We start from the raw sequence: 23,095 nt of genomic DNA on the forward strand, positions 1-23,095 counted from the left end.
GAAGGTCTGGCCTTAGAGGAGTAGAGAGACGCCTACATGGATTTTAGGGATGTTTCGAAATAGGCATAAGAAATGAAATCTTAGTTCATTCAGTCTTAATTTGATTTTTTCCTATGTGATTTTGTCTATAATTAGGATTCTGATTTAAATAAAATTATCACATATTGTTCGTCAAACTGGATCTCTGTTTTTCAGAAAAATATCCTGACAGTGCTGGTGGTAATACAGCAGATGAAATTGTTCTGTTATCAGTCTTTTGTTTCATACGTTGAATATGAAACAATACATCAATTTCATTTAATATTAGATAGTGATCTACTAAAGGAAACCAGGTTTCAAATTAGTTTCAGAGGTTATTTGCCCAGGAGTTTGCACTGTTTTTAATTTACTTTAAAACCAATTTAATAAATACTGGAAGTAAAGAGAGACTGAAACCAAAGTGTAAATTCAAAAACCAGCAGTTACCTTAAAGAAAAGCATAACAAAAAGATACCAATTCTTCCTTCTTATTGTCTGTCATTTTGTTCCCACTCTGTGCTGCTCTGGTGCATCTATTCTGCTGACAATGAGTGTTTCTGTAGCCATGTTGTAAATGGATTCAGGAACTGATGTTGGATGAATCTAGATGGGTTATTTTTACTTGAATTAGTTCTTTACATGGATTGTCATTTACTCACACAAACGCTTGTGTTGATGTAATGGAAGAATAAGAGCAAAAGGCTGAGGCAGAGGAAGATCAGACCTGCTTCTGTTGGCTGTGATAACCAGTTTATATGGCTTTAAAGTACTTGTGGAGCTATGAAGCCAAGTTGGAATTTGACTTTGCAGCAAGCTGAATTTGACAACTGTGTAGTGTCTGAGGCAGTGAATTTGACTTGACACTGCCTCTTGTTAAGATCTATTAAACAGCTGCAGAGTTTTCAGCTATTGACTTTCTTCTCCCTTTTTTAGCCAGAATTCATGTAAATCTCTGTTTACAAGTTTATCTTAGAGCACTTTATATTCCAGGCATTTAAATGCAAATTTATGCACAGTACATGTCCTTTCACATTAAGAGAGATGAGGCGACTTTTTCAAATTACTTGAAGAGTAGCTGTTGGCAAATTTTATTTAAAACTGGCAAACTTGGTCACAGGTACTGGCTGATGAACATAAGTCATGCTCATACTATGCTCATTTTCTGTGTAGTTTGCTGCTGCAGCAAATGCGCTGATCTTACTTTTGCCAAGATGTCATGATGCTGCATAATTCCCAAGAACTAACTAGCTCCACTCCAAGATACCGTTCTGCCTGTCCCATTTTAGGATACAGTGTGATCATTAGGTACCTGTAGGGGAGCTAAAGTTGGGAATGGGAGAAAGCACATGGAGGTTTTTGCTTTCTTGTCATGACTTTTAAGCCTACATTCTGATACTTTGTCATGAGAAATTCCATGTTCCTCAAGCAGTGTTCTGTGTTATGGAGACCTTAAATACTGATGAAGCAGAGGCCGCTCCAGTTAAGTTTTGGAGTACCTGTTGGAATTCTTCTTCACACATTTTTTTTCTCCTAGTTCTGCTACGATTGCATTTATGTTCCCTTCATTAAGATAGGCAGTTGATCAGTTGATTTTTGTACTCTGTCAATAGTGTATCATAACTGAGTGACAATTCTGTCACCAAAAAAAATTGTGCAGCCTTTTCGTGAAATGTAAATCTATTATGGCACATAAAGGAATCCTTAAGAAAAGGATAGAGGACTTGGGAAATGTAGCTAAAGATGGAAAGGGATGCCATCTTGTGAGACTAGAAATGAGATGGAAAGTGTGAGAATCTGTTTCAGGAGTGACTTTTCATCAGTATTAGTAAAATTGGAAAAGAACAAATAAGTCTTTGATGTGCTCTAGAAATGAAGGGAAATCAAGTGACAAGTTTTAGGTTTAACAAAACAAGTCCTTGAGATGTTTGCTAGCAGTAAAACTAGTGATTTCTAAACAGGTTTTCTTCAATATTGTAGTACATTCCATTCATTTTATGTGTTGTGTAATCCTCTGCTAAATTATCTTGGATACTGCCTGGTGTTTTACTCTGAATGTAGTTGTTCCACTGCTCTCATTCTGGAGTTGTGAGCTGTTGTAAGTATTGGGAAGAGCAGCCCTTGGCAACTTCCCAACAGAGAAGCTGTTGGTTCTGCAGTGGCACCCTAGTGACTTCAGAGTTTTTAGCTGCCTGGGGTTTGACATGTAATTGATCCCATGTGTCAAGCTGTAGGTCCAATCCTCTTGGATAAACAGAACTGTGTTATTAATTAAATGTCTGCTGCTCTTTAAGTATCTCTTCCTTTTTTCTCTCATTAAGGACTTGTACCAAAAGGAGTTGAAATTACAAGACCACCTCCCTTATCTAAAGCTGTTTCCTTCTTCTTTCGTTCTTTTCATTGTTTTTTTTCATTCTCATGTGACTTCTCAACTCTGTCATTACTTGCATACCTAGAAGCACTGAAACACTGATGTCCACAGAAGAATTTGTAAATGGATATAAGCTTCAGATGAGGCCTGTGAGAATGGGCAGCATACTGGTCAGAGGTTTTACTTTTATACGCTGACTCATTGAGGCAGCTTGAATTGGTAGCTTCTTCCAATCTTCCAATGTTCTTTTCTTCATACAGGTAAAGCTGTGTTCCTGGCACGAGACAAACACCATTTGGCAGACCTAAGTCATTTGATCCGTCATGATGCCCCTTACTTATTTCAAAAATACGTTAAAGAGTCCCATGGCAAGGATGTACGTGTCATCGTAGTAGGAGGCCGCGTGGTGGGGACCATGCTCCGCTGCTCAACAGATGGGAGGATGCAGAGTAACTGCTCCCTTGGTAGGAAAAGCATTGTTCATAGTTTTGATCAGATTTTTTCAATCCAGTTGAAAAATCACAAAGTCAACTGAAATAAGCTGCAGGTTTTGTTTTGTATTAGTTGTGCTTATTGTTGGGGGTTTATAGAGGAAACATGAGAGTGAAGGTTAAGTGAGATGCGTGTTGAGCAAACGCGGAAGGAGAGACAATCTGCCCAGTGTTAGGTGGATAGGGTAGGTGAAAGGGAGGGGAAAGTTCTGGGACCACAAACGGAGCCATTGATGTGATAGTGGCAGTGTTATGCTAATGTCATGTTATCGTTGATTTCATCATGTTAAGAGGAACAGAAAAAGAAGACAGAAGATGAGACTGAGGGAGGTGGAGGAGACAGCCAGTTGGCAAGAGTGTAGAAGAAAGTGTTAAGTGAGGAAACTGTTGGATTGCATTGTGAAGCTGCTGTGATGCCTTATGTCTATCAGGCTCCTCCCTGCCACCTTTTACTCCAAAGACCATGTCTGGGAGTAAGGTTACTGTGTTGTTTGTAGCGTACTCACAACTTCGTTTCTGTGTAGCTTTGAGTGGAGGACAAGGGATGTTCATAAGGTAGGAGGAAAGAGGGTTGAGGTTCCCTGGCTGAACCTGAGCAAGGGATGGGATAATATGTGTTCATGTGTAGTATTGTTTTGGTTAGTCAAAATGCCTGAGAGGTTTTAGTCACTACTTCATACTGAGGAAACAGAGCCTGCTGAATTTCTCTGCTGAATGTTTTTTGGTTTATTAATATTTGCTTTTTTTAAACTTAAGAGTTGTGACAGGGGAAGTCTGAGTTGGTTAATACTTAGATGATAGACAGTGAAATGGACCAGCTCAGGTTCAGAGACAAATGTTCCCTAATTCTTGCTTTTGAGACAGTAACCTATGGTAGCAAGCTGAGAGGGACTTGAGCAGATGATAACGTATTAACCCGTATCCCCCTCAATTATATCTGCTAGAGCTGTAGTCTTACCAGGAACACTTGGTTTAATTTTGCTGGAAGATTTCTTGTGGTAACTTACAAATATGTATGGAAAACCTTTACTTTAGAAGGAACAAGAGTGGTTTGTTAGGTCATCTTTTTAATATCCTAGGATCACAAAAATGTATGATACCTTTCCTGACTAAGAAGGCAGCACTTAACTGTTTTTTAAACAAGTCATAATCTTTTGAAATCCTGCTGTGGCTTCAGGTTCATTAGTAGTCACTGTAGAAAGGAGGTTGCTTTCTCAGTAGTCAGCAGTATGCTCGCAGGCTTGCTTTGTAGCTTCCCAACCAAGAAGCACAAACCAATTGACAAGAATGTTAGTTTCCTGTGACCAGACTACAGACAGCAGTTTTTTTTTCACTTTTTCCAGGTGGCGTAGGGATGATGTGCTCACTCAGTGAACAAGGCAAGCAGCTGGCAGTCCAGGTGTCAAACATCCTGGGGATGGACGTGTGCGGCATTGACCTACTGATGAAAGACGATGGTTCATTCTACGTCTGTGAGGCCAATGCAAATGTAGGTTTCATTGCCTTTGACAAGGCTTGTAATCTAGATGTAGCTGGTATCATAGCGGACTATGCCGCTTCTCTTCTGACCCCCGGTCGCTTGACGCGACGCATGTCCTTGCTCTCTGTGGTGTCCACGGCAAGCGAGACTAGCGAGCCAGAGCTGGGCCCTCCAGCTAGTGCCGCTGTCGACAATATGAGTGCTAGCTCCAGCTCTGTCGACAGCGACCCTGAGACCACGGAGAGAGAATTGCTCACCAAGCTCCCGGGGGCTTTATTCAACATGAACCAGCTATTAGCCAATGAGATCAAACTTCTTGTGGAGTGATGCCACATGTCAATAGATGACCAACAGAACTCTCTCCTGTAAATTTTTTTTTAAACCAACTTGCAATGCTGTTTATCAGAGAAGCTCAGAGGAATGAGGGAAGGGGGGGTGTCAATCAAGAGAGCAAGAGTAAAGGGCACATGTGCTGTGATTGCTGCCTACTTTTTTGCAGAACATAAAATTGTGTTCATTCTTCAGTGTCAGTTTTCTAATGAAGATGCTCCGTTCACAACCTAAGTGAGAATTTTATTTGGATGCTACTTGGGTCCCCAGATGTATTGCCATTCATGTGTGGTCACAGGCAAGCATTAAAGCATGATTCACACTTCAAGATTTTCAGAAAGCTGTCTGGCAGCTCTATAGAAACTTCGGTGAATTACTGCACCAGTTAAGTCTCTTCTACCTCTGTAAGGCTTGATCCTGTAAATTGCTGAGTGCCTCAAATTCTGAACGTGAGTTGAAGGTGTTTAATACCAGGTATTTCAAAGTTCCTGGACACCTGCTGTTCCTACTCTCGTAGATGAAAACTGTAGGTTCAGGATACTTTTAAAGTCATCACTTCATGACCTTGCAGGATATGGCCTTTCAAATGATGAGGCTGAGAGAAGTATCAGTTGACTTACTGTGAGCTTTCTGTACAAATCTGTAATTTATGCCATCTTGATATTAACTGGCAGCTTTCTGTCTATATTTCTTTATAAAGCTTTTGAAGGAGGATTTTAGTGCTTCTGTTTTTCTCATTTCAAATCCTGATTTTTGAAAGGTATGTAGGGCAATTGGTCATATTCTATTTGTGGAAGAAGTGGCATGGTTTTAACTATTTTTTGCATGATTGGAGGAGATAAACAGCACTGTAATGTTTGGTATACAAAATAATGTTTGAGGCAAACGTGCATCAACTTGTATTTGTTAGTGTTTTAGTCTTTTTGAGAGAGATCTGCAATGTTAATGTTCCTTTTTCTTTAATACATGCTAGTCCAACAGTCCCTTCTCTATGCCTGCATCTTTAATGGTGGCCAAAGTGAAAACACTGCAGACTATTTGTTAAGAAAACACTGAGTTAAAGCCTGTACATTGGTGGGGTGGGTTGTTTTTTTTTTTTATCTTTGCTTTTCTGGGAGGGGAACATGGTATGGTGTGGAGGAGGGAAAAGTTGGTGAAAAGTTATTAGACATTTAGAGGTACTTCAGAATAAAGCTGCAGTTCATACAGTAGTTACCAGGATTAATTTTTCCCCACTGAATATAAAAGCTGTTGGCAAGAATCTGAAGTGTATAACTGGGGAGAAGTAGTCAGTTCTTAGCTTTGGGAAACATGCAGCAGATTTAAAAAAAAAAAAGGGGGGGAGAGAAAAAAGAAAGAAAAAGAAAGGAAGAAAGAAAGAGTGAGCAAGAAAGAACGAGCTCAGCCAGAATAAAAACATAAAATATATAACTTAGGTCCACAAACAATTAACAAATCAATCCTGGACCCTTACATGCGTGTGGTGTGAGTGCACACACTTGTGTGTGTTTGTGCATTTGCTTTGCTTTATTTCTTCTTGGGTTTTGGCTGTTTAGCTCGTAATTTTTTTCCACACTGCCTGATTTCCCCTAGTCCTTCTGGTGTGCATTTTCTCATCAGCCTTTAGCTGTTTTGGAAAACAGATGACCAGAACAGATACTGAGTCCATTTTTCAGTCCCTATCTTCACCATCCTTTTCTTCCTACTTCTCCTCCTCCCATTTCATTCCTTTCCGGTTCTCTGGGTTCATAAACCCCTGGAACTATATATATATATATATATATAAGATATATATATATAAAGATAAGCCTCTTTTTTAAAAACAGAAAGTAAAACGTTTACAATTGAAAAATGATCTTGTGAAATAGGGTTTGTTTGGAGGGGGACTATGTGTGTGCAATGCTGTTGTTTTCTGGATACTTCAATGGAGCATGTCCCATGTACCCTCTGAGGCTCTGCACTGCCCACCTCTGGGGCCCTTCCTCACCTCTCTGCTGCTCTGCTGTTTTGTCGTCACTTGGACCTTAAACACAACTCATGGACACTATGCAGAGAGTCTTCAAGAGGCAATAAACAGAACAGTATTAACCTGATTTATGGAGGTTTGATCATACTTCTTTGTACAGTTTGTTGTTTTTTTTTTTTCTTTTTCTTTTTTTTTTATTTTAAAAGGAATGTAATAAAATGGCGCTCTTTTTTTTTGTAGAATTAAATATTATTATTAAAATCAAGTGAAAGGTTGGCTGTTGGTGTTAAACAGGAGAGTGGACTAGCTGGTCCAGCAATAAAAGGAGCTTCATCAGTAGAGGTATTTTCAAATCTTTCTTCCTGAGCCTTCAAGTGCACAGGTTATATCTGAAGAATATGAAGGTCTTTAACTTCCATGAAGAGTTGCAGAACCACAGAATATGAAAGAAGCATGATTTTCTAGACACTGAGCAGTACACTGTCTCTTTCAGAGGCTCTTCTCCCCTTGCTTGTTTGTCTAAGGAGAATTTGGGTGGTGGTGTTTTGTTTTCTTCTGTTTTCTTTTTCCTGGTAGGTGCCTGCACTCCTTGAGAGGCTGATAGGGTCAATCCTTTCCTTTTCAGACATGGCACACATTGAGCACATGTGGAATAACAGCAGGGAGTAAATATGTGCGAGTTTGGATAGTGACATCTCTGTATTTCTATCACAGGAAACATCTTTTAGAGGAAAGAGCCGGTAACTGAACATTCTGGACTGTTTTTTGAATCTCCATAGTATTTTGTGGCTCGCGGGAACTTTACATTTCTGTCACCCTTTCAGAATGTCCAGATTACACCTCACAGTGGTAAACATAAGGTGTTTTGAAAGACAAACAGTGGATTGAGAGATTTACAGTTTGGCTCCCTTTAGGATGAGATGCTCCTCTGTGGTCGATGCTTCCATTGCTGTTAATAGTTTTGAGATAAGTCTATGCATAGTGGTCAGGGACGGAGCCAGGATTTGAAACATCATGTACAATTGTTTGGACATTGGGTATTGTTACAGCATAAAAACCTTGCTTGAGGGTTCATTGCTTCAGATGGGCACACCTGTCTCATATTTATTCCCTACTTACCTATTGCTTCTGAAATAGTGAAATGTGTAGAATGGGCTGGGAGTATGAGGGCGGTGTCTTGTTTTTACTTACAGGAAAAAAACACCAACAAATCTAGCCTGTGGTAATCAGGCAGTGTTTCCCAGTGAAGGTGAACTTTACAGACATCAGCTTTATACATTGTATTTCCTTCAGTTCTATATGCTGAAAAAACACATGCTAAACTTTATCATCATACAGTTGCACTAACACTACCTCTGTATATGGGTTTGGAAGCCTGTGCTGGAAAAATGGTAATGTAGTGCTGGATTATAATAGTGCTAATACAGCTGATGGTGACACAACTATTTTTGTATATTTTAATGTTTGAAAGAGCCAGTTAGAAACTTTTGTTGGCAAGAATAAGTTTCTGAAACTAATCTGGTGATTTGTTTGTTTTTTTGGTAACACTGGATATCTTCTGTTCAATTTACTATGTTTATAATTGATGTCTTGCTATGTCAATGTACGGATTGTATCTTAAGCCTTGTATTTAATGCTTTGATTTGTTTTATAAAAATCTCTTATTGGAATGTTAGGAAATCTCATCTGTAACACAATGTCAATGCTTGATGCATTTATGGACTGTTAACATTTGAGCTGATGGTCACTCTTGGAGCATTTTCTCCCACTTCGTGTGCTATATTTCATGTGTGATACTTAGTGAGGAAGTAACCTCTGGAACATCTGTGTATGTCAAACGCAAAGGAGATACTTCTTCAAATGTTACACTGGATGTCAAAATCCAACAAATGAAGCCAGTGATGTTTGCTGAATCTTCTATCCCCCATATTGCCAAACTTTGTCAGTTGAATACGTAATGGACCTTAAGGGCTTAGAGAGACTTGGAAAACAAATCGCATGTATCTTTCTCATGGCTCACTCTTTTTGAGAAGGTTTATGGGCTTTATGGCTGGTGTGACACAAACGACCCACTCCTGTTCTCTCTATGGAATAGTAGGTGCTCGGACAGGTAACTTCTGTTGCTACTGCTTTTTTAATTTTTTCACTGTTCTAGGAATTGTTTTAAACTGAACACTGGCAGATTTATAACCAGATGTTTGCTGCTTTTTCATTTGTTTTATTTCTTTAAGTCTGTCTTAATGGTTGAGGGTGACTTTTGGAGCATTCTGATGGTGGATCTTGGCCTGCTATTGGAAGTCTCCAAGCCTCTCATATTTCCAATTTGAGTTGAAAAGTTTTTGGTTTGTTTATTTGTTTAAACTGATGACACAAATTAGATGCACGGATTTCGGTTGTTGTTGGTCTGTATTATGTGACTTATTCTCCCATTTTTTACAGAAATGAGTTCTAACAGTTCACACTTTGTTACTGTTCTTTGCAAAACTTTTCAGGAGCCAAAAAAGCCAAACAATCCAGAGAAAACCTTCCCTTCTCCCCTTTCTGATGGCAAGAATGAGAACTTAAGAAAAGTCCTTGAGAATATTCCTTCCTAAACTTTTCCCCCCAATAATGCAAGTGGGTAAAATGGTAAATGCAGCAGTTTGGTGACATCCAAACCCAACCTGTTGTCAGGTAAATGAACTCTTTTCTGCTCTTACTGTAACCTTCATAAGTTTGCTAACTTGTTTGTCTTCGTTACTTCCCATCAGTTCATTTTGGTGAAACTTCTTGAATGATTTCTTTAACAGTGTTATTTAGAGAAAATCCTTCTTCTTTATTTCTCCTTATACGTGTTGACCTTTAAGAGAACTGTCATTGTCCTTTGTTTTACTCAGGTGAGACAAAAGTGAGTCCCCTCATATAAGTATATGAGGGATAGTTTTGTAATATGTTAATTCCACCTCCTCTTTATCACTTCAAGGGTACTATTTTAGCTTAGATTTTAAAGTTATGATGCTTTCCGTTTGTCAAGTGAACATAAAACATAACGGCATCCACTAAAAGTTGATAGATATGAAAAAGCAGTACTAAGAACATTAAATCTATTAAAATTCAATAGAGCCTCTTACAATTCCTGTCCTCTTGCAATTCCTGTAAAGAGGACAGATGGGAGAATATGGGTGCTAAAGAAAAAGACTGCGTGGCCTGCCCAGGGAGGTGGTGGACTCACTGTCCCTGGAGGTTTTTAAACTGAGATTGGACATGGCACTTAGTGCCATGGTCTAGTAAACGGACTAGAGTTGGACCAAGGGTTGGACTCGATGATCTCTGAGGTCTTTTCCAACCCAGTCGATTCTGTGATTCTGTGATTTTTTTTGTGGAGAATGGGGTGGTACATTTTTTGTTGCCCTTATTGCTATATATATACTTGTACATTTTACCCTCCTTTGGTAACTCCCTCCCGTAATCTTAAACCGCTTAAAAGTGCTCGGAACTTAATATTTTTTTACTTTGTCTAAGGAAGAGAATCTGTATTTTACGGAGGTAAGTATTAGACAATTCGAATACCATTCAAAGTGGAAGAGTAGGAGCCTTCAGACAGGCTTCCGAGTTTCCTGATGCAGTATTTCATTTCCCATGACACCTGTAAAGAATTAGCACTTGTTTCACACTTTTTTTCTGTGTACATTAATAAATCTTCTATATCATCATAAAATAGTCAACTTTTAGTGTTTTCAGTTTATATTTTCCTGAAGCACAGCAAATTTATCAGCAATACCATAACTTGCAGCTTTAAATTAAGGTGGGAGGGTGTAGTTTTAGAGATGAATTTTGCTCTCAATTACACTGAGATAAACTTGGAATCGCTCTGTGAATGTTAGTGGAGTGATATCCAGTTTCACTGATATAATTGAGTGTATAATTTGTGTCTTTAATTTCACTTGCAACATAATTCTACAGACCTGTTACACTTATGTTTCCAATGCTTTTTCCTTTCAGACACACCCTCTTCTTGCTTCTCAGCACTGGGCAGGCCTATTGGCTTATTTGTATATATTTTCATGCATCAGCTGCTGTAGGACACAGGTGTAACACTTTCAGACATGTGGTTGGGTGTCTCTTTGGTGGGCGACATTTGTGGGTTTGTAATAATGTCTGAAAAGAAAAATTTCTTGTCCTCAAATTTGTTGAACAAATTCTTGTTGGCTTACAGTTTTGCATGTCTAACCTGATTTTATATATATTACGTGAAGATTTTCTTGAAAGAAAGACAGTACTAGTTCTTTGCAGTGTCTGCAAATGATCTTTGTGTAGGGAGAGTTGATCAAAATCTGCCATATTCTGCAGAAGTTAATGTCTTAATATTTAATGTTGCTTGAAAGGTGGTTTTACGGATGATGCTCCTTCCTCTTTATGGAATGGCTTTCAAAGCCTTGTATTGATCTTAGTTGTGCCCCGTGCTTTGCCAGTGTTTGGGGAAACATAGAACTTGAATAAGCCATGACATCTTAGACAAAGGATGATGATTATGTGTGTGCTGAACAAGAACTTCTTCTGTATGCCCTTCTGCTGCAACAGAGTAATAAAATTGGTAGGTGGCAGCAGCAACAGAAGAAACTTATGTGACTGTGACCTGAGAAACCTCCAGTACTGGGAGAATGGATTGCAAAGTATTAACTGAAGTAAGGGGGACGGAGGAGAGAGGCGGAGTCCCCGAACTATCCCTTTGAATGGTGAGTCTAATTTACAGAATTCTAACCATCAAAATACTAGCTGTAGTACAGTAGACACATGAATCTAACTGATTTGGTGTTTGGTTACCAGGTGTCCTAATTCTGATCTTTGATTCAACATTCCAGTTTCCTCACTGCCTCTGCAAGGCACAGTATATACCTTAAAAATTAAAACTTCAACAAAATTGGCACATCCAAAGAGTACTGAAAAGTAAGGCTGGAAGGAATTCAGTCTATCCATTTCTCTGCCCCGTAGGAAGATCAGTCATAGTTATGCCATTGGTAACATGTTTTGACCTGGTTTAAAAATCCAGGAATAAACAAGGGAGATTCTGCAGTCTTATTTTATGAAGGTAAAAAGCATCCTTACTCTCAACCAGTGGTCAACTTCATGGGCTGAGCGCCCATCTGTTTTTGTTTGTTTTTTTGTTTTTTTTTTTTTTTTTTCCCCCATCTGCAATCTAAAGCTGCATTTGGCGTGATTCTCTGCTGTACTTCTTGTACATACAGATCTCCCCTTGAAATGTTCTTGAGGGTTTTATCAATGCTACTTGCGGATAACCGAAATGACGTGTGTATACATATATTTAACATTTCACATCAGATGTTGTTTCCTGTGAGTCTAAAGCTTGGTACCCCTTGGAATGTGAAGAACTTCTAGTATTGTCAATATGCATTCTTTTTGCGCAAGGCGAATAGTTTGCAAATGCATATAATAAGCAACCAGTCTCATGCTGTAATGACACTTTAAGAACTCAGAATTTTCACATGGTATGTGATGGTTATTTGAGATTTAGGGACAACAGCAGGGAATCAAGTATAACAAATAAATAGGCTTGTCATTAAGTCTAAATCAAATCACTCTAATTTTGTCCAGTAGGGTGCAATGGTGTACACTTACCTGAATGAATTTAGATGAATTTTTCAGAATTCTGGTATGAAGTTTCCTATATATAAAAAGCCTTTTTGAGACTTTACCTGAGGAGAAGGACTTGGGGGTGTTGGTTGATGAGAGACTGAACATGATCTGGCAATGTGGACTTGCGGTCCAGAAACCCAGCTGTATCCTGGGCTCCATCAAAACAAGTGTGACTAGCGAGTTGAGGGAGGTGATTTTGCCCCTCTACTTTGCTCTCATGAGACCCTATCTGGAGTACTGTGTTCAGCTCTGGGGGCCCCAGCATAAGAAGGACATGGAGTTGTTGGAGTGAGTCCAGAGGAAGGCCCTGAAGACAATCAGGAGGCTAGAACAGCTCTCCTATGAAGAAAGGCTGAGAGAGTTGGGCTTGTTGAGCCTGGAGAAGAAAAGGCTCTGGGGAGACCTTATAGGAGCCTTAGAATACCTAAAGGGGACCTACAAGAAAACTGAAGAGGGACTTTTTACAAGGGCATTTAGTGATAGGACATGGGGTAATGGCTTTAAACTGAAAGAGAGTAGATTTAGATTAGATAGAAGGAAGAAATTCTTCACTATGAGAGTGGTGAGGCACTGGAGCAGGTTGCCTGGAGAAATTGTGGATACCTCATCCCTGGAAGCATTTAAGGCCAGGTTGGATTGGACTTCGAGCAACCTGGTCTAATGGAAGGTGTCCCTGCCTGTGGCAGAGGGGTTGGAACTAGGTGATCTTTAAGGTCCCTTCCAATGCAAACTGTGATTCTATGCTATGGGAACTAAGCTGAATCTTCAGTTTTTGATATTCAGGCAACTAAATAGTCTCCAGTGTGCATCAGGTACTACTTAGGATTACGAACAACTGGTGTGCTTTTTTCCAGTAGCTTTTTACTTTTCATACAGCTTTTAAAAGTATTACGTGGACTACAAAGGGAAAGGAGATCAAATGTGCAAGATGAAAATTATTTTGTTAAATATAATGATTATCGAAATCTGTGTGAGAGATTAAGCTCATGGAGAAAGTTTTTTTAAATCCAGTCAGACAAGAGACATGAGAGAGAGTGAATTCTGGTAGTAGAGGCAAAGGAGTCTGCAGCATATGCAAGCGTGTCAGCAGAGGGAGATGAGTTAGTAAACCAGTTTTGCTGATCTTGAGCATTCCCAGCTTTTTGTTGTAAGAAGGAATCTCATGATACTTTATGTACATAATATATGCTAGGCATGCTACCCTTTGGGAACTGGTTATCAAGGAGGAGAGGTGAAAGTCAGTATAGAGCTGTTGATATGGAAACTAGCTATTGCACTTGCCTAGTAGAACAGACGGTCATGTGGCTTAAAGATGTTACTGCACTGAGTTTAAATGACAGTAACACTTGGGAAGAATGGTGGTCTTCTGGCCCTGGACATGGGCTTATTTGCCCAAATACACCTGTAACTTTTTGTTTTTCAACATAGTAAGGGATAGAGGCATTGAAATGCATGTAAGCCTTTTGAATGAGGAAGAGGACCATTCCAGGTGACTTAGAGTCAACTGTTCAGGAAAGAGTTTTTGGATGTAAACTTCCAGGAATTTAGAGTACTCTCTGAGATCATCCATGTTTTCACATACAAAAGGTGTTTGTTTTTTGTGTGTTTTGGTTGTTGGTTTGGTTTGGTTTTCTGCTAGATGTGACTCTGCAACTTTGATGTGGTAGACATTTGAATAAGGCAGAGTATTTTCTATTCTTATCATAGACTTCCATGGGCAGGCAAGGGGTATTATGTACGTGAAAAGGAGGAATGGATAGGTTTCTCACACTGACCTAAAAGCAGATTATGGATTAGGTTGATAGAAAAATTAATGTTTACGTTGGAATTAGGCAAGGCATTTTCAGGGTATTTCTGCATCCCCCTTTTGTTCCATTTAGAACGAGTACAAATGTTACTAGAATGTTATACAGAGTCTGCACAGTAGTATGTCAGCGTATTAAGCTCTGCCAAGTGTGTGTGGGGGAAGGGCTCATAAAAGATTTATGCAAATTTCTTTGTGTCTGCTAAGTCTACTTTTTTATTTGGAGGCAGTTTGCTCAGTGTAACTGAATATATTAACAGTCTTAGCGTAATAGATTTTTTTTCACTTGTTTGTTTGGAAGAAAATGTGTTCAGGGAGTTACATATGTAATTCTGTTGTCTTTTTCTACAGGAAGCAGAATGGTTAAAGGAAAGCAGTCAAAACGCATAGGAACTGCACAACTAGTTATATTCAAAGTCTATCAGTTGAGTACTCATTGATGTTGCTGGGTAGAAGGCTTCTTGGTCTATCTTTTAATAACAGGAGGCAAAGAAATATCTGAGAAATTTCTTTGAAAGTGCTGCATATGTTGAATTATTATACATCTTCTCTTGGCATTTCTTTTTGCTTTCAGAACTCTTTGATATGCTCTGTACATGTATCTTATTTAAAAAGTATTAGTTGTTGAAATGTTTCATGTTCATAGGGCTGAGGTCAGTTGAACAGGGGGAATAGGTGTGGAATGCTCTCTAACCAAGAACAGTCAGCTGTGCTTATCTGAGCCTTGACCAGATGAGGACAGAGAGTTAAAGTCTAACAGATTTGCTGATCTGTGTATTTTTGTTGCAATACATGCAGTAGTAGCAGAAGTCTTTGTCAAATAGTATTCTGTGTAGCTGTCACTGGAAGGTGTAGTTGCTTTTGATCAACAGTGAAGCTTAAAATTTCCCTTGTGTAATGCTTTGCATTTTCCCAAGTATAGGTACTGTATTATGTTAACTTGTGGCTTAATGTAATATGATGTATACAGTTTTACAAATCAGGACTGAATTTTTGTCTTAGACAAATTGCAATATAATTGAGTTTTATTAGAGGCAATTGGATTTTTTTTCAGTAAAGTATTGTAATCAGAAAAAAACCTAATTTATCACATTCATACATTTTCAGAGATATATGTTAATTTTCAGAATTTATTGTGATGATCCCCCTTGTACAAGACAGAATTTTTGTTAGAGAGGGAGGCAAAATCCGTATTATATTAGCCAATAACGCAGTTGTTGCTACGTTTTTGGCCAGTCATGCATTTTTTCTATGCAGATTTCCCCGTTTATGGTGGAAGCAGTGATACTACTGAGCTTCCTTGATGCTTAGTTTATCTGTGTCGTAAAATACTTACATTTTGGGGACAAAGGAGCTGGAGAGGTGTCAACTGTACACAGTGCTACGTGAACTAAACAGGAGGGTGTCATGAAGCAGAGAGAGAAGACTAAGCAGTAGCTGCATACACAGGTATCCTTTCAACTCTGTCCTATCAATGTAGTGGGAGGCTGGGAGTTACGGTGGCTGTTTCAGTTATACCATGATGAGGAATGGGAATGTCACATTGACTGTCTGGGCAACTGTAAATATTAAATACCTGGTGTTTACAAGAAGTGTGTTTTGCCCAGGGGTGTGCATGCAGTTTCTCTTCCTTGCTACTACTGTGCAAAGCACTGCCTGCAAGTATTTATTATTCTCTGGGTTTTGTTTGTTCAGTGGTATTACGTATTAAGCCTGAAACTTGTATTTGGAAAGTTTCAGGAGGAAACTTGGTATGCTTGTGTGTATATTTTCCCATTCCTCTAACAACCACAAGGCTAACAGAAACAACACAAACGTTATGGTTACTGTCCCCAGCCATCTTTACAGCAGTGTGTGGGAGAGGTAGTGCAAATGTGATCTGATGTAGAAATGCTGAATGGAGATGTTTGTTTACTGAATGGCAAATACTGAAGTTTTATCAGTGGGAGAACAAGGCAGCATGAGGTGGCAGTTTGACATTGCTAAACTTTTTCTACAATTTTTCCTCCACGTAAAATATTTCCACAGGAATGTAATGCCTGTGAAAGATACTGGATCAACAGTTGCAGAAATTGAACTCCTCTACCTGCAGGAAAGGTAACAGGATCTAGATTTTACCTTCAGAACACAGTCTTCAGTCCGAAGAGGAGTTCGGTGCCCATGGGTCAGTCCTTGTTGCATCTCTAATGCAGCTGTCAAGGAAGCCAGATAGATGGCAGTTACAGAGATTTTTTTTATGATGTCTGCTTGAATTTCTGATATTAATATTTCTGGGGAAAAGACTAACTTCTTCAATGGTTTGTTTCTCTAGGTTTTACTACACCAGCAGGAGGTGATGTCCACACTTGATGTTAATAGTCGTAATGAACACTGTCTACTAACATGGAGAGCTGAATAAAAGAGTTGTGAATTTGAATTCATAAGAGTGTGAGGTTCTTTTTGCTTCTTCTGCACCAACTCTCCTTTCTTGAAGTGCTGGTTAATTTCAGAAATCTGTTGATCTTGCAGCTTTGATACAGCTAAGCCAGAAAAGTAAAACCTGTTGGATATTTGTCATATTAGCCTTTTTTTTTTTTTTTTCCCAGTAATTTCATTCCTAAGCATTCTAAAATGCTTTATATTGACATTAGTAATTTTCCTGAATGCCTTGGAAACCTCAATATCAGGACTCTAGTTTTCAGCTATGAGTTCACCTAAGTCGTTGAGAATACAAGTCTCTTGAGTTTTAAAAGGAAGATCATACTATACTGGTCATGCCATACTGATAGCTTTGGTGACTGCTAGAGAGACACAGAACTGCAACTGTGTTAACCTGTTAGAGATTCTTTAAACTATCACATAATGTGCGTGTGGATTTTGAGGCCACAGTGGCAAGGGCATGTTATAGGCATGGTCACGTGAATTCTCACTATGTATTTTTTCTGAACCATAGGTTCTATATAGATCTTGCATCTATCTCTTTTGGTTTATTGTTAGTGGAACAGTGTAAAGAGTTAGACATACATTGATGCTATTTCTATAATGTCCTTACTGAAAATTCGCATTATTAAAGTGAAGGAAAAAAGGGAAGCGAGATACAGAGTTGGTACATCATCAGTACACACGTCTTACTCTTTACAAGATAGAATGTTCAGTTTCCTTGTAGTATTTTCCTTCCGTCCCTGAAATCCTGGCTAAATCTTTCAGAGGTGATGATGCATTATAAAGCTTGACCAAATTAAATGTTAAAACAAAGAATTGGTGAAACTGAAGTGGAATATGGAGCCAAAGGTAAAACCTTTAGCTCACTGGTAATTGCAAGAGGGACCATAAGGAAATAAAAGGGTAGTATTTGCTGGGATTATTTTTAAGTTAGATTGCATCATTCCAGGCTGAAAGCTAGCACAATTTGGATAAAATTAGTATAATACACTTTTTGTAGATAGTGCTCTTAGATTAGAAGATAAATTAAGGAATTGGTTTCAAGGTGCTCCTTAGGTCAAGAGTTTAGCAATTGTTTTATTTTTATAAACACTTACATGACTGTCACCTACGTGATGACTGAACCACCAATGTATTGTAGCAATTAGCAAGACTAAAACAATTTAGTGCTCGTGTGTTTCTAAAGAAGTGGAGAGAAAGAGGGAGAGAAAATCAGTACTATTGTGCAAGGTTGAGCTGAGATGTCACCTCTAATGATGTAAACAATTCTGATGACTCAGATTTGAAATGGAATTCCTTGCAGTGAGGCATGTCTTGTAGGATAAGGAGTGAGGGTTGCTACTGAAGAAGTTTCTGTGTGGTATAGCTATTTTCATTCCAATTTTCTACATGCTTGTTATTATTTACGTGTTGGTGGAAACAAGGAAACTGGTACTCTGCAGCTATGCCTTTCCTCAAATAGCTGCAGTTTGTGGTTGGTTGTGTTGCAAATCTGTATGTCAAACCATACCTCTTGTAGAACTCTGACCTCTGTAAGCAGGTAAAATGCCTGCCTATGCAGACTTTTAGCCATTTTCTCTCTTGTGGTTCAGCACTAATGCTTCCATAAGTGCTTTTCTACCATTTCCCTTAATATTTAATGTTAAAAAAGTAGAGCAGCTGAGAACGTTGTAAATTCCTTCTTAAGTTCATATATGCCATCTTACTAAGCTAGTTCCAGGCCCCTATCTGTATTTCAGTTCTATTTTCTTTGCAGATGTTCAGCAATGTTCTCCCTATTCTGCTGCCTAAAATTCACAGATTTACTCCTCCCACCTTCATAGTCCAGAATTTTATTTTGGAATTTCATAGCCCAGAATACATTAGAAGTTAAACTGAAATTAAAATTAGAATAAGTTAATGAAAATAGAGATGTCTAGTTTCACTGTAATGTCTCAAGTGATTGAGAATTAGCAAATTGCAATACTGAAAAGATCAGTGGGTCCCTGGCTCTTGCACTCCCTCTTTGATCAGAGGAAGTGGTCCACTTGTAATCTGCCTTTCCATGTACCACACTTATGAGCTCCAATTTAAGAGGTATGGTCAAGAATGTGTTAGTAAACATGTTAAGTTTTACTTTACTTTGTCCTTCTTTTGTTCCTCTGAATTTGTCATTTTAAAGTGAATACCAGGTATCAATAATTAAATAGAATCGTATAATAGTTTGGGTTTGGAAGGGATCTTCAAAGTTGATCTAGTCCAACCCCCCTGCTATGAGCAGGGGCATCTTCAACTAGATCAGGTTGCTCAGAGACCCATCCAGCCTGGCATTGAATGTTTCCAGAGATGGGGCACCTACCACCTCTCTGGGCAACATGTTCCGGTATTTTACCACCCTCACTGTAAAAAAATTTCTTCCTCGTGTCTAACCTGCATCTCCCCTCTTTTAGTTTAAAACCATTAGCCCTTGTCCTGTTGTAACACATCCTTCTAAAAAGTCTGTCCCCATCTTTCTTATAGGCCTTTTTTAAGTACTGAAAGACCACAATAAGGTCTTCCTGAAGCCCTCTGTTCTCCAGGCTGAACCACCCCAACTCTCTCAGCCACCATCCAATAATTAGATATTCATAATACAGTATTTTTATATTATTGTTTGTACAGTAAAAGCAGAGTAATAATAGGTCTGTAGTTATAATACTGACCTGTGATGTGATGGTTAGGGAAACCTGGTATAAACAGTTAATTTTGCACTTCTGCTGCATTTTCCCTTACTTGGAATGGTGATTTTCTGCTGGCTATAGAAATACAGTACTTGTAAAACACTAGTTTACTTACAATAATGAGATCTTGGGGTGGAGTGTATTTGTACTGAGGCCAAACTAGGAGAGAGGTTGCAGTTTTGTTTAGTATAAGATCTGGAAAACCTCTGTAACTTGGTTGGCCTGCATTCCGAGCTGTGCATGATAGAAGCAGACAGCTGTGTTTTGACCACTGTATTTTTAGGTTTTGTAGGTCACTTTCCATATTTTTTACCTTATCACCTTTTTTGCTTCTCCAACCTGCTCTTTCCCCATCCAAACAACCTGGTTTATCACTGTACATTTATCTCCAGGGGGTCTGCAAAATCTGGATGTCACACTGGAGCTAGACATCGCATCATCTTCTCTGTGACTCATCCCATGCTGTCTGCTGTCAACGTTTTTCTAGACGTTCTACTTTGGAGGACTTCATCTGCTGAGATAGTAATGTTGAGAGGGGAGAGCATGCAATGGAATTATGAAGTTGCCTCAAAAGCCTCAGGGGTGAAATCCATGGGAGAGAGGGTGCTGTGCTGTACTTCATTTCATTCCCACCATAATTCAGCTGTTAGCGCACAGGCTAGTAAGCAAAGCACAAGCTAATAAGCTACGTCCTACACTGTTTATTGGCTTATGCACTTTATCTTAGACATTGCTATGCTTTGGTGGTTGAGATAAACAACACTTCTCCCTGCCAGCTGGTGAGATCAGTGATTACTGTGTCAGTACTGCTGTGCTCTTTCGTGCTTTGCAAATGCCTGGTTCTAAGATTCAGGCAAGTCCCTTGGTCTCCTGAACATTTGCCCTGATCTGCTGTGGATCTACTATCCCAGTTTATGAATGGAAGGTGTGTAATACTGGGCTCCAAAATTACGTGAAACACACTCAGAAGAGTTCCTGTCAGAGATGGGGTTACAACTGCTCCATAGCTTTATTCAGCTTTTTCATTAATTTTTAAAAATATTTTTTGTTACAGTGCTTCTGAAGATATCTAATGAAGGAAAACTTCTTCCTCCTAGTTCTGCTCATCTGCCCCTCTTTTTTTTTCTAGAGAGAGCATACAGCAGCTGTCAGAGCCCTTAGGATCCAAGATGAAGAGATAACAGAGGCATATGGTGATGAGCTTCCACAAGGAAAGAATGGGATTTTGCTTTCTGGCATTCCTGATATCCATCCACATTCAGTTGCTTAGCAGTGACCATGTTTGTCTCTGTAAGAAATGAAATTGAGAGAGGAGGATGTGGGGAGGGAAGGGGCAGAATCTTTTCCAGCTGTGATAGGTCACTAATGGACCAGTGGTCGCCTGTGTGGTGAGTGAGAGGTGGGGTGTAGAGCTTGTGCTTTTGGAGAAATAAAGCAGCAACCTCCACAGTTTTCTAGTATCTTCTTTCCAGCCTTGTGGCCAGTGCTGTGTTACAGGGAAGAATACCTCCTTAGGCTTTGCTGTAACATCACACCTCATGGCTTTCTGTGGTTCTGTTTGCAAGGTAACACTGAGAGAAGATCTCCTCCGCAAAATCATTCAAAGCATTCCCCACAGCCTGAATCCTTTCATGGCTTGGATTGATGATCCTTTGTCTTAGTCCAATCTTAGTAATAGCTCACATATTTTGAAAACAGCTGAATTTGTGAACAGGGAGTGGAAATGAAAAATTGCAGCCCAGTGATGAGACTTCACTCTGGAACAGGCAAACCCTGAAGTAAGAGGCCCACTAGAGGGAAGGAAAGAATATTTTCAGTATCTAAGTTTCCAGATTTTGTTAGGTGGGTGGGTGTAACTTTATTTTACAACACCTCTGGTTCTTATTTGATCAGTTGTCACTTTAAGTTGGTTTGCTTGGATGTGAGACGTTAAAGGAGTATGTCTTCGGTTAGATGCAGCTGACTGCGTGGTGGTAGTGATGACATAGTAGCAGAAGGATAAGAGGGATCCCTAAAGATGCTTTTTTTCCTCTGAAATGAACTGAACTCCCATTGCTCTACTCAGATACTGTTTTGCAGAGTGATTTGGTAGATGGGTTTTTTGCTTTAATTTCAAAGGTTCCTTTTTTTTTTGCAGCTGAGCTATGGCCTTGTGGCACTTCTAACAAGACTGATCATTTAAAAAATCTGTGTGTCTGTCACCATGCCCGAAAGGTTGGGGAGGGTGAACACTGGATTATATTTTTTCTTCTTTGTTTTAATGGCTTATGGTTGATGTCCCTTTGTGCAAGACTGTTTTCCATCATCAATGGTAAGGAGCTCCTGCTGGTTTTTATACCAGCTGGGTTAGCTGTGTTTCCTTGGAAGTTCAGTTGCTTATTGAGATGAAAGTGGCATTGAATGCATGTTATTCTAGACTGTACAAAAAGATGAGGTACTTGTGAAGGCATATGGTCAAAGTAGATGGCAAGGTGGGAGGACACAGGGAAACAGCATGTCAATAATTAGTTCTTGTAACACATCTGGATGCAGTGACAGCTACCTATTCTGCTTTAGGATCCATTGGACTGAGAGAGATAGAAAAGTAGCAGGATTGTTGGGTGACTTCTGTAGTTTGCGTGCATCCTGTGTTTCACTCTCATAGATGGTATTACTGCCAGAGTCGTATCTCATTTGCAGGTAGAAACCATGGATGTCTGTTCTTGAGCAGATAATGTATTTCCTAGCCTGCATACTGACAGGAAGGGTAGTGTTGGCCCACCTTCCCAGGCTGAGTTGCCACAGTTTTCTTTGCCATGTAGGGAGCTCTCAGTGAGCTGCATGCAGCTGAAGGTGCCACTGACAAAAGTAAGGATGCAGTCATAGGAATTTAACATTTAGGACACTTTGCAGACCCACTTTTATGGCCAAAACTCACAAGGTCACATCAGGTCTGTGCACACAGTGGCACCGAACTCTGCTGTGTGGTGGGGGGCAGGAGTACAGTAAAAGTCAGGAGAATGCATTTGTGGTGCTCTGTGGGAAATGATTCAAGATGCTTAATTTCGTCAGTGCCTCCTGACTTCAGAGTAAAAAGATGGTACTCAAAACGTCTTTGATTAGGGTATAGCTGGCGTTGAATGTGGGGGAGGGAAAGAAAACAATGTGTTGTTAAGGCAGCCAAATCTTGCAGAATTGCTCGTCATAGCCATCAACTTTTAATTAAACTTCCACCTCTTTCCCTTAGCCCAATTGACTGGTATTTAATATCACTGCATTCAGTGTCCCTTGGAACAGAGCACAGTGTGGTGCATTGTTTTGTTTGTATAGAGCTGGCAAGCTGGTCATAAGTGTGCTTGCTTTGGTTGCCTGGAGGAGTTCAGCATCTTTGAATTACATGTTTTCTTAAGTGTCCTTTAACAAATGTAGCCCTTAGGAGCTAGAGCAGCGAGTATGAGAAGCAAGCTGGTTTGAAGGGATTTGGAAGATGTTGTGAGCCCAGAGTGATGAAGGGCTTTCAGAGAGGTGAAATTCATGCTCCTAGGCAATCCCACTCCTGGAAGCTTTTTCTGCAATTCATACTTCCCCCGTTAGGTTTTGGAAGCCCTCCTAGTGTTTTGGGCATGTGCTGTCTGAACACACCTCCTTAAGGCAGCATTGCCCCGTGTTGTTGAACATCTACTAAAACCTAGCCTAAGGCTGTACTTCTCTGTTGCAGAGAAAGAATGTGGGTCATTGGTGTTTGGGACAGAGACGCACTGAACTGGTCTGTTAGAAGTGCTCTTAGAGCTTGCTGATCATACCTGTTCATTGTTTCTTTTGTCTAGAAGTGATTTTGTCACAAGCACATATTGCCGCAATGTTTGACTGACATCTTCCAAGGTGAAAGATGTGAATTCCAACAT

At 39.5% G+C, this 23,095-nt stretch overlaps 1 protein-coding gene across 22 annotated transcripts in view; it reads left to right on the forward strand.

The window, feature by feature from the left end:
- Positions 1 to 22,673, forward strand: part of LOC102098362 (beta-citrylglutamate synthase B) — a 61,899-nt gene extending 39,226 nt beyond the window's left edge. For 9 of the 22 annotated variants that reach the window (XM_065048380.1, XM_065048386.1, XM_065048387.1 and 6 more), the window contains 2 exons: positions 2,647 to 2,850; positions 4,221 to 8,323. In XM_065048380.1, the coding sequence (XP_064904452.1) occupies positions 2,647 to 2,850; positions 4,221 to 4,684 (668 nt within the window). In that variant the 3' untranslated portion in view covers positions 4,685 to 8,323. Of the gene's footprint in view, positions 1 to 2,646; positions 2,851 to 4,220; positions 8,324 to 9,145; positions 16,508 to 20,340 lie in introns of those variants that run through there. The other 13 variants (XR_010469480.1, XR_010469482.1, XR_010469478.1 and 10 more) reach the window with 13 other exon arrangements.
- The last annotated feature ends 422 nt before the right edge of the window (positions 22,674 to 23,095 follow it).

This window comes from Columba livia, unplaced genomic scaffold (genome assembly GCF_036013475.1).
Source record: "Columba livia isolate bColLiv1 breed racing homer unplaced genomic scaffold, bColLiv1.pat.W.v2 Scaffold_82, whole genome shotgun sequence".
NCBI classification, from domain to species: Eukaryota; Metazoa; Chordata; class Aves; order Columbiformes; family Columbidae; genus Columba; species Columba livia.